This window comes from Erithacus rubecula, assembly GCF_903797595.1.
Source record: "Erithacus rubecula genome assembly, chromosome: 15".
Lineage (NCBI taxonomy): Eukaryota > Metazoa > Chordata > Aves > Passeriformes > Muscicapidae > Erithacus > Erithacus rubecula.
Genome location: NC_136667.1, coordinates 6,452,381 through 6,468,211, shown reverse-complemented (window position 1 = coordinate 6,468,211; position 15,831 = coordinate 6,452,381). Strand labels below are relative to the sequence as shown.

Genomic DNA, 15,831 nt, shown 5'->3' with positions numbered 1-15,831 from the left:
CCCCCTGCTCAGTTTTGGTGCTTTATCTACATCCCTTGTCCCACAGCTCTCCACAGTGCCCAGAGCTCCTGGGGCACCTCTGTCCCTCTCCCACACCTTGAATTCCCCTCTCATGCCCGCTCTGCCCCCAGGATGAGTTTTGCTCACAGGTTTGACAGCAGCTGACAATGCTGTGCATTCACTTTTCAGCTAAAGACACGAAGCTGAGCTGCCAGCCCTGCTCTGGCTGTCCAACAAACACAACCACAGCCTTTGAGGCTGATGCAAGCTCCACGTGAAGGGGGTGGAATCTGTGCAATCCCAGACAAATTCAGCTTCCCTCCATTCCCCTCCTTGCTGCCCATCCAGCTCACCCTACCCATGCTCCCTTCATTGCCCAGCTGCGTTTTAATACAGGAGGGGGAAAAAAAAGAGGAAAAAAATAAGAAGTGACCAAAAGGAAAAAGACTCCTCAAAGGCAAATGTTTCCTATTACAGCACGGGTTCTTTCAGAACTTTGATGTTGCTTCTCCCACACAGAGCTGTTTCTTTCACAGTCTGTTCTTGCACACGAACAAGATGTTACACGTACTCTACACAGCACATCCCCAACTCTTATTCAAAGCACATTTGTCCCAACTCACTGTACTTTGTAACATTTTTCAAACCAGTACTCATACATCATAGGCACACAGGCATTTTTATTCTAGCTCCCCCTTTTCACATTTATTTTTCTTCCAAATTCTTGCAGGTTCTGGTCATAAATAGGGAAGTGTTGACATTAGCTAGGGTTCAGAGAAAATTGTTAAGTTCATGGTAGTAGCTGAATTTTTCCAAAATTTTAGGAGCTTGTAGATCTTTGTCAGATCTAGATCCAACATTTGTATTTAGATTCTGGACTAGTTAAATTCAATTTCATTGTTTATTTTACTTGAGCCCACAGTTTTTAATACCACCTGCTTCCTACCTGCCTATCACAAACCCTAACTTTTGCATACTGAAAAAATTGTTGAGCACACATTGCATTGATAAACGATTACAGTCCTCATGACAAATTTAAATTGCAAATTATTTGAGGGAAGGAAAATATTTTTGTTCTAGCACAATAGGGTTTTCATAATCTGTGTTATAAACTATCCAAACACAAATAATAGCTGGGAGCTTCTGCCAACTTACTTGACACTGGTGGTAGTTCAAAAGTGGTGGCAGAATGCAGTTAATGCAGGGGTTAAGCTCATCTTCTGAAAAAAATAATCCCATGTCATTATCTCCAAGATTCATTTAACTCATGTGGTCAAATAGGACTTGCTACTGCATAAACTATACTCAAACACCTTGCAGAATCAAAACACAATGGATAATTCTTCCAGAAAACATTGCATTATCTGAAAAATAACCAAAAATACCATACTCTGTTATACCCCCAAGCTGAAAGACAGGCAGGAGTCCACCAGGAATTTTACCACAGCTATTCAGTAAGATAAGCAACCTATAGTAATTAAGAGTAAATAATACTTGTGTTTGTATAAAAGGTAATAAAATTTTATGGTCCTCAGAAATAAGCCAAGGAAGAACAACAGTATTAGAACTCTTGTACAGTGTAAGATGATGATTTTTGGACAGACAGGAACTGCTTGACAGCCTGGTGCTACACAGGGACTGTTACTGCAAACTTAGGCAGAGACTGAGAGAGACCTGGCCTGGCTGGCAAGAGATGAACAAAACTTGGGGTCTTTCAGTAATAAATTCTTACTTTACAGTAAGAAGACTTTGGAGGTGGAAGCACATCAGGTTTTGTTGCTGCTACTAAAAATAAGCTCAAAAGACTCTTGCCTCTGTTTAGAGAAAGAACCTGGTATCAAACCAGCCCAATTGGTTCACTAAAAATAGGCATTTCTTTATTCTGTGTTTTCAGGTCTCATTTCTTTTAAATCCCCAAAACCTTTTGTGATCTTCCAAGCTAACATGCATTCTTTGTTAATAGCAAGAACCCACCTCCAAACTTTATTATGCAAGAACAACAAACCAAATTGCTCCAGGTTTAAAAAGAAAATGCTGGCCCTGGCATGCTAATCAGAGGCAAGACTCAAACCAAAAGGCTTTAAGATCTAAGAGCAAGTAATAAAAAGCAGCTTGAATGCAGAAAGGGCTTGGATTGAAACAAGAGATTTCCTGCAAGTGCCCAGTCCACTCTGAAGGGATGAAGGAATAGCCTTGAGGTGCAGGCACATTTTACAGTGGCTTCTGTGCCTTTGCATTTATAGGAACAGCAGCCCCATCCCTGCAGCAGGGAGCAAACCCTGGATGCCACCCTTAAACCAGCTCTGCAGCATAATTACTCCTTCAGAAAACAGACTTGCCCAAAAAAGATCTATTTCTGATTTTAGCCTGATGACAAAGGTCCTTGTAGGGACCTTTGGGAGTTAGATAACCAGCCCTTAAGGAAACCCAAACAACAAATCCCTGCCCTCCCCAAAGCCAACTGGAACTGAGACAATGCTACTCCAGTTCTGATGGGCAAGCACAGCTCCCTCTTTTTGGAGTGGATTAAGCAAAACAGCTCCTTACCCACAAGGAGCCTTTTCCTCTAAGTCTGAACAGGGCAGGCCCCCATGAAAAGCCTCAGTAGTCTGAAAAATGCATTGTTCCTTGGCAAATTACCTGGGTAAGATTAACTCAAGGCTACAACTCTAAATTTATAGTTCAGGGAACAAGTCATTACTTCCTTCTCACCAGGTCTTCTGGTACCTCCAGTGACCCACCTTACAGTGAATTTGCTAAGGATTATTAACAAGATTCAAGAGAGGCTAAAATACTCAAGGATAGGCAAAGTTCCTTTCCATCTACTATGGACACTGCCATTCATGTAATAGCCATGGAATACAAGGGGCAGTTTGTGTGGCTCCAAAAATATTCCTTGGCCTTTACTCCAAAAAAGTAAATGCAACAGGATGATGACTTCATGAAATTCTTGAACTCATATTAATGCAGATCTTTTTTTATTATGAAGTAACCAGGAAAATTAAATGCTGATTAAATTCCTTCCAGGAAAAACAAGTTCTCATCTTTGTTGTCACACAATGTATTAGCAGGGTCTACAGATAAGAATGTGAATATTTGCAAAAAATAATTTCCCTGGGCCAGTCTATTGTGTTTGTGCACCAGAACCTCAGTTCCAAATCTGCCTGCTCAAGTTCACCTCTGCAAACAGTCCCCAATATGGACCTGCCTGGAGAAACATGCCAGGCTAAAGCCTTGCATTTAAAATGTTTTTAGCATTTTGATTTGTTAAAATGAGTTCTCTATTTATATCATGACTTCCAAAATATTTTTTAAAAATCCTGCTTTGGTATTTTTATGCAGTATAGAATTCCTTGAGCCTTTCAAGAATGAGTTTTCCAATAAAGTCTGCAGGACTCAGATTTACATCCTCACCCACTGACAGTTTAATTACTTTCATTGTAGGAGAAAGTATTTAATCACATACAGTCAGAAAAACAGCCCCTTAAATACAGGCTTTTGGGCCCATGATCCTCCAATTTGAAATTCAATGAAGGAGAATGAAACATGCACACTGTGATCCATTTCCTGATGCAGAACACTTGATATTATCAAAACATACAGAGTTCCACAGCTGACACACACATTTTTCTAAACCATTGGTAAAATCCTTCCAGCATTTTAAGCCCATGAAATGAGGATTCAGCTCTGGATATGATCTAAAGGCAGTGCTGGTCAATGAGCTGTACAAAGACCATTGCTGTAATACTGTGCTAATTAACATATTAAAAATAGTCTCTCTAAAATATTGCTTGAATTATACAGGTATTTTATCTTAGTTCTCAATTACAACATTAAAGGTAACTGATCACTGTTATTCTCAGCAACAGATACACACTAATGATCCCTTATAAAAAGAAGGAAGTGGGGAAAAGACAGGAATTCTCAGACTCTCATCATGGCAATTCAGCAGAAATAAGTCTGGTGAAGTCATAAAAAACTGTTGTTAAATGTCAATAGTTGTACATTAGAGCTGACTGCCAGCACCAGCTGGCCTTCTCTCCCAAATGCTCTAATTCCTTCAAACAAGGCAGGGAACAAATCCAGAAATGCAACTTTTAGTCAGAGTATGCTACAGTATCAGTGAACCCTGTAAGCAGCAGCAACTCAATAATCAACATATTGGAAAACTTTGTTCCAAAATGAATAAATTGTGTTAAGAGGGTGAAAGTGAACCTACCTCAGGGACAGGGACACCCATTTGTTGTGAAACAACAGACACAGCGAGTGTGTGCATTACGAATATATTTTATAAAAGAGCAATGTCTTTCACAAGACCTTCCAAGAGTGGGGAATAGCCAGAACACTACAAAAACTGCTGTAACAAGAGTGGCTATTTGTGCACTCGCTTTATGCAGCTTACATTCCAATGTTTACAGAGGCCAGCACTCAGATAGGACTCTCCACTAACAAACAAATCTGGAATACAGCAATTGTACAGTAAATCAGCCAAAATTAAGCAATAGCTATGCTCTTCTCAGGTTTAAGAAAGCATGCAATAGGTTGCCCCCTCCTGCCACCCCTTGTTCAGGTTTCCAAACCACAGTACCAGTAAAAGCACGGTAGAAGGGAACCAGGGCACAGGTAACGGGGTTGGATTTTATCACAGACTCTTTATCAATATTTTGCAAATGGAAAAGCAGCTCTCTTTAAGCACCAAGAGGCAGAGAAGATACAGGCATGAATAAAAAATAAAAAAAAATTAAGCGACTTAAGACATCAAAAATTCAAGAAATAGCACTGTGCATATACAAACAAAATTAACATTCAATACTGTAGAGCTCGTTTAAAAATGGCACCAATGGACAATATTTTACAATATGCACATTTATTTGAAGTGGGGAACTAATGCTCCACAGGTGGAAATGATCATACAAATAATAGTGCCACTGTTGGCCCATTCTGGTACTTCTTACAATTTAATGGAAACACTTTTAAAAATAATCTGGTATGTACATGTCTTCTGGATACCCAACGGCTTCTTCAGAACAGAAAAAACTATGGTTCTCCCCCTCCCCTTTTAGCCAGACAGTATTGCCAGAGATTGTGCTCACATCTAAAGCACATAATCTTACTTTAAATTCAGTGCTATTTTCTTTCAGAAAGATCACAAGTTGTACTTTTAGGTAACAAAAGCATTTATGTTACAAACATTCAAAAATGGAAGCTTATGATTCTGGCAGACAATGTTGCGTATTAAATACAAACCAGCCAGCAATTACTGAACATAAAAAACTTATTCAATCATAAAAAAATACTATAATTCATCACCACAGACTTTTTACAGAGTTATAAATAATAAATAGCATAACACAGTAGATTACAAACGGATTTATTTTGCCCCGTTATAGTCTTTAAAAAGTAAAATATCTGTTCCTACCTCAGACTGACCAAGGTACTGTATCAAGACTACTCATAACTCAAAGGGAACTCCTTCACCAAGCAATTGCAGAGCTCATATCCAATCCAAAGCCTTTCCTTAGGAATAGAAGGTTTGCTGAGCTGTTTGCTCTGCTCATGACCAAGAAAGGGACAAACTCTGCCCAGAGCAGCTGCAAAGGGTCTCTCACCTTGGCTGCCCTCGGAGCTGGGGCTGCCCCAGCACCTCCACACCTCAGAAAGGAACAATAAGGGAAGCAGCACCGCCGACAGACTTGGGTAACACTCTATAAACAAGCTGTACACAAGGACTTTCCCCACCCACCCCTCTGGTTTACATTCCATAATTCTGTAACAATGTCCCCTAAGGCACAAAAATACTTATGACCTCAATGCCACAGGAGACATCGACGGTGCCATTCATGGTTCTCCTACACAGTAGTTTAACTAACTCAGTTATCTGCACTGTATGTCTTCAATCGAGGTGTGGATTAATTTTTCCTGGCCAAAATCTTGCTGAATAATGACCTTATTTCATACAATCTGTAGGACAAATGTTCTGGGAAGAGAACTATGCAGCTAATTTAATCATGTTTGCAGTGTACTATTATTTTTCACTGATGGCAAAAGTGACAGTCATTAGTTATTTTGCTGTGGGGTTTTTAGTTTAATGTAATAGAGTGAGATTTCCACACCCAATGTGGTCTTCTGTAAATGAATTCAAAAAAATGACTAGCAGCACTAAGAAAATTAAATATTTTTTCTCCCTTCCATAAAGGAATTTGAGGCTAGTGACTTAAAAAAAAAAAAAAAGCAAGAATAATTTTACTCAATAGTAGAAGTGCCAGAGAATAAATTAGTATTTTCAAATCCTTCCAAACCAAGTTATTTCCCTAGACATAGTGACCATGATAATGATAGAAGTACATTCCTAAAAATTGCAACACTAGTAGGTAGATACCTATTCCTGGAATCAAAAAGTGTATGCAAGTTCCTGAAAGCAAAAGTTAGTATAATATCAGCAGACATCTTGTTTAAAAAATAAATTCGCAAAACCAGACAGTAATATGGTCTACAATGTCCATTAAATGGATAAATTAAAAAAAAAAATCACTGGAAAGTAGCCAAGGATTACAGTAACAACAATTTTTCCTTTTAATAAACCTCATATGAATGGTTCAAGGATCAGAGTTCATTTCTCTGTACGAGTGTACAGGAAGGGGACAGCACAGCCAGACACTGACTCCAGACTTGGTAAAGTCACTTGGGTGAGAAGTCATCCATCAGAATGAAGGAGGAGCAGGAGTTGGAGCAGGGCACTGGAGACTCCGTGGTGATGCTGCCTTTAGTCAGGGAGTCAGAGGAAGAGCCAACACTGCTGCTACTCCCATCCAGAATATCCGAGGACAGGCTGGGGAAGGGAAAAAGGTCCTTTAGTGCAGGGGCACGAGGCTCTGAACAAAGCTGACATGCTTCCCCCTTGGACAGGAATTGTAGGAGACCTATACTACCACTCAGTCTTTACTGCAAGACTGGCAGCCCTGAAAACTCCTTGTTTTCTGTAGCATGTTAGAGATATTCATGCTCCTCATGGGAATGGGGAGCAGAATTATTGGGTTTTTTTAACATGCAGAATAAACTATGAAGCTGATTTTAATCACACATAGAAAGGAGGTGACAACAAATATGTATAAAACCTTAAAAGTCTATAATAAAGGAAAAATAATAAATTAATCAGCAATGCAGAAAACATGTCATTAATTAGTCAGTATGCTCTTTAACACGGTACTGCTCAAAGCAAGAGTGAGACCTATTTTTCCTCACAGAATTCCTGTGCTTGCATTCTGAAGTCTAGATACAAGATCCCAGAGGGCACATACATTGATGCTTTTGCAATTTAGGGGGAAGCAACGTGGAAAAAAACCTCCAGGCAGTTTCAAGTCTGTAGGTAAACTGAAATTACAGTAATTGTAATTAGTTGTAAAAACAGTTGATATTTTTGAATACTTAGTATCTGACTCAACACAAAAGAACTTGGTATTTTATGATTGTAATAAAGAAAGATAACTTAACTCTAAAAATCATTAGGAACAAGAACAATTAAGTACCCACACACATTTTCTAAGCATTCAGTGAAGTGACACAGACACTGCCTACAACATACTGTAATGATGAAGCAAAGTAACTTTGCTTATGAAGTGACAGTTGTAACAATAATACTCAGTGTAAAAGCTTTGATACACAAAATATAGGCTAGAGTCTGTTCAGGAAGAATTGATTAAAGGAGAAGGACAATTGTCACAGGATACTACCACAGGGCAGCTCCCATTAATACACATCCACAAGAAACACATGAAGTATTTTTTTCCTGGAAAAAAAAACAAAAAAAACAACTAGAAAGCTTATGATAAATGCACATTCCCTGTTTTGGCATTTCAGGGCACATGTAATATTTTACCATGAACTGAGATCTGTCAGATGTGTAACATCTGGAGAAAGCATGTTGGTTGTTCCTTGGAAAAGTCTCTTTGGCTGACTTTCAGTTTCCATTTCACCTAAGGAAAACAGCACAAATAATCAAATTCACTTGAGTCTCTGGAATATCTATTTAATATCTGCTGTAAAACATTCCAAGGTTGCATTTGTAACACAAGTTCTCTAATTCATCCAAGCAAGCACCTGGCTAAGACATTAATTTGATGATAGCTGTTGTGAGACCATCCAGTCCATCCTTAGTAAAACTTCAGCAATATCTGAGAGGCTACAATGATCTCAAAGACATCAAACCTGTTACTTATACTGCAATCAGACAAAAATCAGACATCTGAAAATACCATGAACTTGATAATAAAAAAAAAAAGAAAAATAATATCCTCTCACCTTCAGTGTATTTTCATTCTTACTTTGAGGAAAAAAAAAAAAAAGCATAAAATGGTAATAATTTTTCTGGCTTTTACCAAGACTTTGCAGTAGTTGCAGAGTCAGTTTGAAAACCTGACAGAGGTTAAGCATTATAGCACACCAGTCTATACATTCTGCAAAAGAATGTATAGACTGTGTCACACTGCTACACCTTATAGAAGACTGGTAACTTCCAAAACATTGATTTCCTTCAACCCACAGGGATACATTCCTGTCTTAAGGCAAGGAATAATTGCTTCTAGCAAGCAGAAGGGCAAAAAACATTTATGAAATATTTGGTCTTGTGGAAAAATGAACAAAAACCAACTTAGATAACACTTTTGCCCCTTAAATTTCACAGAGACAAATCTGCACTGCTACAACACAGTGCAGAGTCCACCAACATTAATTCCCTATGGCAGAGAAAAGTTCTTCAGTTCATGGCTTTCCTTCTCCAACTATAAATCTACTGCTAAAATTCAGAAAAAAACAGGACCATATAATTGGGAAAAAAAAAAGTAAGTTCATTTTAATGGATAAGATGCTTCAAAATTAAGCAGCATTTTGAAAAATTTTTGCTATTTCACATAAAAAAAGGAAAACTTGTATCTCCACTTTGTATAAGATGTTCCATGGGAGCACATGGATTTGGTGAGGAAATTCTGTCTCTCTACCTGCACTTCTTTTACAATTTCTGTAAAGTGTAAGCATGGATATTTGTTCCTTATTGATCATTCAGCTTAATAAACTTTTGTTCCATTTTAGTGCCTCTAAAATTCACAGAAAATAAAAGCCAAGATAGAACTGACATCTGTGAGAAAACTTGTCTCTCCCCTTTGTCAAGTCAGTATCAGTTAGACAATGTTCTTTATCTGATAGGACAAACAGTACTAACAAAAAAAAAAAAAAAAAAAGCCAAACAACAAACAGTAACTTTTCTCAAAGCCTAAATGTAAGTCCTGTACAATAAAAGGATGGTTTTGGTGCAGTTAAGAATGTCTAAATTTAAAAGAAAAAAAAAAAGCAGAAAGGATAAACACAGCTAAAGGCACACTTTAAGAATATCTCATTCTTACAGCTCTACTATGGAGATTTGTTTGGGGATGTTAGCTGAAAATCTCTAACGTGGAACAGTTCCAGGAAAGAATGCATTTTCCCCCTTCAGGAGGAAAGGGCACTGATCTAGTCTATTTCTCTAAACACTCACCTTCTGAACTTTCAGAGTGAAAACAAACATTCAGTACTAAGTTTAGAAGATACTGCATGATAAGCAACATTCCTAAGATGATCTGAAGGGTGTGCACTGTTCAGTGGTACTTGTAGGAATGTTATGAGCATTTGTAAGCTGACATTTAATTTGATGTATAATAAAGTTTGCTTCTGTCAAGCAGTAGCTGTTTTTTAAGTTTTTCATTCCTGTGTTACTTCCTAGCTACTATACCTTGTATTTTTGAGTTATGCTTGGCAATTTCCAGCTCACTGTGGATACAAGTGCATTATATTTACAGAATAACAAAAAAGAAGTATCCAGCTAGAAAACTATATCCATATGAAAACATCTGATAAATACACATACCTTTTCTTTTAAGGGGGCCAAGAACACTGGGCCTGATGCAGTTGATTGGACTTTGACTCCTCCTGCTGAAGAGAGAATACTAAGAGTCAGGCCTATAAAGTTGCCAATTTGCATCAAATCAACACCTCAGCATATGAAGCATTCTTCAAAACTATTCCTGCACAACTGGAATTCTTCTGGAATCTAAATACATAAGATAACAAGGGCTGTCTATTAGAGCAGATTATCTGCCACACAAAGTTGTAGTAGATTTTTTAAGGTTTTCTCTCTCACTCTGTGAATCACATTCGCTTTTCAATCCTTCTCTAAATTTTGTTGCATATTTATATAAAACTAATCTGCTGACAAAGTTAATTTGAAACACCCAAGAACTTCCCCTAAAGTCACCAAGTCTAGTTTAAAGTTGACACGTGCCCTGTAAGAGCACACACATAAAGCTGCCATTGGTAAAGGTCAAACTTTCATTTTTATGTGGCGATGCTTCGGCAGTTGCAAAAACTGAAGACTCTTTTAATGCCTTAAAATCAACTTTAATTAATCTTTGGTTTAAATTACAATATTAGCACAACTGACACTCATCACTTACTTGCAGAATCGCCTTGTTGGACTAGGAATAGGGCTTGGAGGCAATCCATTACTGCTCACAAACATTTGCAATGATGGTGAAAAACATTGCTGCAGGAAGAAAGTTCAAATGAAATCAGTTTCCTACAAACATCCCCTCTTCCATTCCCTTTTTATTCTTAAAGAAAAGTTAGCAACAGATTACACAGATTATCAGATATAATCTACAAGTATTAGAACTTAATTTACAAAAACATACTAGCCCATTCAATTCTGCTCAGATTAAGCTAAAATTGAAACTCACAAGAGAAGTAAAATTGAAATAGACACTGTTCTCTAAATAAGAGAATTATTTCTGTGCTCTCTTACATTTAGAAACAGCAGTAATCAGGACTTAGTTCTTTAATGGGGCTTGTTCAACAAATGAGTTTACTCAAAGTACATCTGACCTGAAAACTAACAATATTCCAGAGTAAAACAGGATATTTAGCTCAGTGATTCTGCAGCTGATTTGAGCTTAGCTCATGAATGCTTCTACCTAAACACAAAAATCCTTCTGTCAAGTTATCTGCTAGTGCTTTACAGTCAGAATTCTAAAGGTACAGGACCAGCTGCCAGCATCAGTGTTTTCCCAGGAACACATTTACCCAGCACTCATACAGGGCTGTTACATGCACCAATCTGGTAGGAGCACACAGATCACTCCTTTTTTGTACAAAAGTAGAATCATACAAGAGGGTGCAAACAGGGTCAAGCAGATCATCTTTAAACCCAGATGCCAGTTTCTCCATGCTACATTTCAGTTTTCCAATTCTCACTAGAAAAGTAGTTTATCTAACAGCCACCTCTTTCTCTGGCACCTGCCACCATTTTTCAGTATGAGTTCAATCCACCCAAATCCTCCTTCAGAGTGCATTTGTGCCTTCCTTTTCATAACTGATGGACACATTTTCATCTCTCACCACACAGATTTGCAGTCCAATTTTGGTGCTTCTTCCCCAGAATCCCCCCACTTCCATACCTGGAGATCCTATCTATGACTATTTTCATGACCTCTTCCAGCTTCCCTAGAAACAGAACCCCAACCCAGTGGAACACTGCACAAAGAGCAGTAACTGAAAACATCCAGTGCTTCACTGCTTAAACTCTGCAGGCTCCCAGATGGCAACCATTTAATTCTAAGAAACCAACAAAATATGGATTTGGCTTTTTTGGTGCTTGTTTGGTTGTGTTGTTCAGAGGTTTTTTGAACTATGGAACAACTTGTTAAGTTACACATCTTGAGAGTTCAGCTTGGTCTAGAATTATGAAACATTGTCTCAGCTTGGTATTTCACTTATCCTACCTTTCCTATTCCTCTTGTAGGTGAAGGTGCAGGAGAAACTGGAATGAAGTCTATTCTCTTTGGGGAAAAAGATTTCTCAGACTTGTCCAAGTCATTGTCGCTCTGTGAATACAAGGTTTCATACTTAACACAGGCACAGGACCTTGAAATCCAAGGCACAACCTTCAAATGGAAAGTCATTGGGTCAAAAGCACAAAGTAGCTAAAGCAGATGAGCTTAAGTTCTTCTTAAATTATTTTCACAGTTAATTCCTCTCTTTCCCTTAAATTCGACATTTGAGTGTAAAAGTAGAATTAAATAGGAAACATCTATAAAAAGATTACCAGGCTCAAGCTTTCCTCCCATGACTGGCTTATCTGCATTGCTGTCTGCACTTCCCTAGAATACAAAAAACCCCATCAGTAGCTACAAAGAGGATAACTCTGGCTATTTTATCACCTTCTTTCAGTAACACTCACCTTTCATGTGCTGCTTCTCTGTTCATTAAATCCACTCCTTCCTCCTGCAAGAGATAAACGTTGTAAGTTTTCCCATAACATTTGATTCATCAGGCACTGAAATAATACTCATCATTCCATTATTTGCCATCAGGATTGAAATATGAACAGCAGAACTACTACAGAAAGACAGGGTAGCCACCAGTCCAGCTCACTGCTTCTCTTAAATTAAATACTTCTAAAATGCAAGATAGCTTAAACACAACAATAAGCCTTGCAAGGCCACTTCCTTGTTGAAATTAAGCCTTAAGAAACATTCAGTTTTCTTTAGTACTTAAAAAACTCAGTAGGAAAGAAACTAGTGCAAGTACTTCAATGTCATATACTTTTCATTCAGTTACTGAATACACAGATAAAAACTCCACTTACCCTTCTGATCTGATGAAGTCGGCTGCTAGGAATACGAATAGGAGATGATGACAAGAACTGGAATAAAAAAGTGACAGCCACAATGATTAAATCACATATAACTGCTTGCATACACACTATTTACCATCAACTACATTCTTAGGGAGTTCAAAATGAGCTGCACAACTGCATGTGGATGACTCAAACAATGTTGCAAAAAAGCAAACACTGACCTTCCAGAGAAAAGACTTGTTTTACCACTTACAGATTCCTTGTATCACTCAGCAAGTGACAGGAATCTGACTTGCAGGCAGATACTGCTCAGCATCTCAAATGCACAAACAGCTACAGATGCCATTTAGACAAGGGAGATAGTACAAATGAAACTGTGACCATTACACAATTCCCCACTGCCCAGGATATGACAAACTCCTGTAGGACACCTTACTCAACCTCCTGGCTACTGTAAAGGAGAAATCTCAGTGCTTCAACTCAGTCTTGAACAACACCCTCTAAAGCTTAAACTTCTGCAGTTTTATGCATCTAACTCCTCTGGAATTCTAAGATCACATATAAATGGCCAACAGTTCCCACTCAGGATGGCCATGTGTCTAATGTCACACCTACTGATGAGCTCCAAAATTCTGGATTCTTAAGAAATCTCACAACAGACGATTTTGAATTAAAAATCTCTGCCAGCTTTCCTGAACAGAGGAAATAGAGGAAACTTATGTCAGGACTTTAAGGTTTTGAGAAAAGCAATACTTAATCTTCATTACGCTCAGACGAGACAGAAACATTTCAGTGGAAAGTGCACATGAATCCCTCACCTGAGAAGGAGAGGGTAGAAAAAAAGAAATGCAACATCTTTGAAATGTTAAACTGCAGTAGTGTACACTTCCAGACTTATAACAGACAGCAACGAATAATTTCCTCTGCTTTCAGTGATTTCTGAAGTCTAGTGTTCTGTCTTTGTGAAAAAAGAGCACTTTGTCAGACAGGTCAACAAAGAATTGGGACTCCCTCGTGCATTTTCACAACAAAGCACCCTTTAAAGAATTTTAATTCTGACTGTATTTTACTCTTTTAACACACAGGCTTAAATTTTAACTCTAAAACTGGACTTAATATGGGGTGTCACATATAATGTCAACTGCTATTGTCTTCTTGGGGACACACAGTCAACACAACAGTATCATTTCATTATAGGTTGCAGTTAGAGGTGAAAAATGCTTATTCTGCAGCTTGGAAGCTTGCTAGGATACTTAGTGCAAATACAAGTCAAGTTCAACTTCATTTCTCTACTCCAATTATTCCTTCTTGTGTGTAAACATGACATGCTTAAGATTCCTCACCATTCCATGACGGCTCATAACTGTTGTGCTGTTCCTGCGAGTCCGCAACACGTAAGGCTGAAACACCTGGGAGTTGTCACTGCAGGGGGAGAAAACAAAGTTTTACCAACAGCTTTTTTGGATGCGCTTTACTTAAAGCTTCACAGTGCTGTGACACCCTCCAGAGAGCTGAAAACATCATTTTATTTGAAAAGGAGCACCTTCCGTGAGGCGAGAGGGGACAAGGGGGCAGTGGCGGCCCCGGCCCCGCGGGACACGATGCACGGGCCGCTGAGGGAGCGCCGGGCCGGGCCGAGGCGGCAGCGGCGGCCCCGGGGCGCGATGAGCCGGGCGCGCCCCGGGCCCCTCACCTGAGCCCGTGGATGAGCGGGGCGCTGTTCGACCGCCTCAGGCCGCCGCCGTCGCCCGGGGCCGCGGCGCTCCCCGGCGGCAGCTCCAGGTCCAGCTCCATCTTCTCCTGAGCCATCGCGGCGGCGGCGGCTCCGGCTCCTCCCGCCCCGCCGCGGCGCCCATTCACCGCCGGCGGCCGCCGCGGCTCCTCAGGCCGCCGCTGCCCCGGCCCTACAGGCCCCGCGGGCGGCGCCGCGGGCTCAGCCCGGGGGCGCGCCGGGCCCGGCGGGGGGGGCGGCCGCAGCAGCGCCGCATCCCGGGGGCGGCCCGGGGGCGGCCGATTCCTCCAGCGGCTGCTGCCGGTGCCGGTGCCCGCGGAGGCGGTGCGAGCGCTCCCGGTGCTTCCCTCGGTGCCCACCGCGCTCCGCGCCCGCCGCCACCGCGCTCTGCGCATGCGCGGGGAGCGGGGCGCAGGCAGCACCGCCCGCCTCGCAAGGCGCATGCGCGGTGGCTCCGCACCCCGGCACTGCTTCGGCGGCGCGAGAGCTCCCGACAGCCCCCGAGGGCGGCGCGCGCGCTGATTGGCTGTGGGAGGAGCGTGTGTGCGTTTGAAACGCCGCAACGGTCGCTAGGACGCGCGCGCCGCGGGGCGCGGCCTGGAGAGGACCCGGGTTCGAGTCCCACCCCGGCCACAAACGCGGCGCTTGATTCCCGACTTGGTGCGGAAAAGGTTTTACAACTTTCTTCAAGATTCGGTTCTCTCGGCCCTAAGTCCCGCAGGCTTTCCCAGTGTTCTCCCCAGCCTTCCCTAGCTGCTGAAGCACGTACCAGGGCTTTGATTGCAATGAGTCTGCTCAGCTTTAAGGAATCTGGCATAAAATTCGTTATGAGAACTGATCCTAGGTCTTGCCTGTACTCAGTTTTGGGACTGACCTGGACAAACCCACTCAAAGTGATCAAAGTTTGTGCTTGTTTTACAGTATTTTTCTGCAATAACAATTGCATCATAGATAATTGTCTCTTAAAAGCAGGGGGCTTTAGGTTCTTTCTCAGCACTAAATTTTAAAAGGTCTTAATTCTCTCCTGGGATAAAACAGTTCTTTTGCCAGAGTGCTAGGTGTTGAAACTGTTAAGATATAAAAGTTAGGATTTTTCAACATTTCAACTACCTTAGTCGTGAACATGTCTAGATGAATTATTCTCTCACTTTAAAACAATTGAAAGTAGATGCTTCTAGATAGTAAAACTCTTGTTTCTGTCCTTTAATATTTACTATGGTATCTCCCTGCATTTTTTGTTAATCAAGGCTGACTTAAGCACATTCCATTTCTCTACATTCTGAGACTCTGTGTCTCATCAACTGTTGTTTATGTTTGCATTTCTTTCACTGAAATGATATTAATGAAGAACTTTGTGCTGACATGCACACAGATGCATTGGAATTGAGTTAAAAAAAACCCCACAAGATTACATTTAAATATTTATGTGATTTTTCTG

At 40.5% G+C, this 15,831-nt stretch overlaps 1 protein-coding gene across 2 annotated transcripts; it reads right to left on the bottom strand.

Annotated features, from left to right (window-relative positions):
* Window positions 1–4,850: 4,850 nt before the first annotated feature.
* PABIR2 (PABIR family member 2) lies at window positions 4,851–14,804 on the bottom strand. Of its 2 annotated transcripts, none has more exons than XM_079319394.1 (10): window positions 14,355–14,804; window positions 14,005–14,083; window positions 12,671–12,727; window positions 12,263–12,306; window positions 12,128–12,182; window positions 11,805–11,906; window positions 10,482–10,570; window positions 9,896–9,957; window positions 7,877–7,973; window positions 4,851–6,829 (listed from the first exon to the last, which is right to left on the bottom strand). In XM_079319394.1, the coding sequence occupies exons 1-10, from the start codon at window positions 14,786–14,788 to the stop codon at window positions 6,679–6,681; spliced, it is 1,170 nt and encodes a 389-aa protein (XP_079175520.1). In that variant the 5' UTR covers window positions 14,789–14,804; the 3' UTR covers window positions 4,851–6,678. The 2 variants fall into 2 exon arrangements, with proteins under 2 accessions (XP_079175520.1, XP_079175519.1); XM_079319393.1 differs by having other exon boundaries at window positions 9,896–9,960; window positions 14,355–14,797.
* Window positions 14,805–15,831: the final 1,027 nt, after the last annotated feature.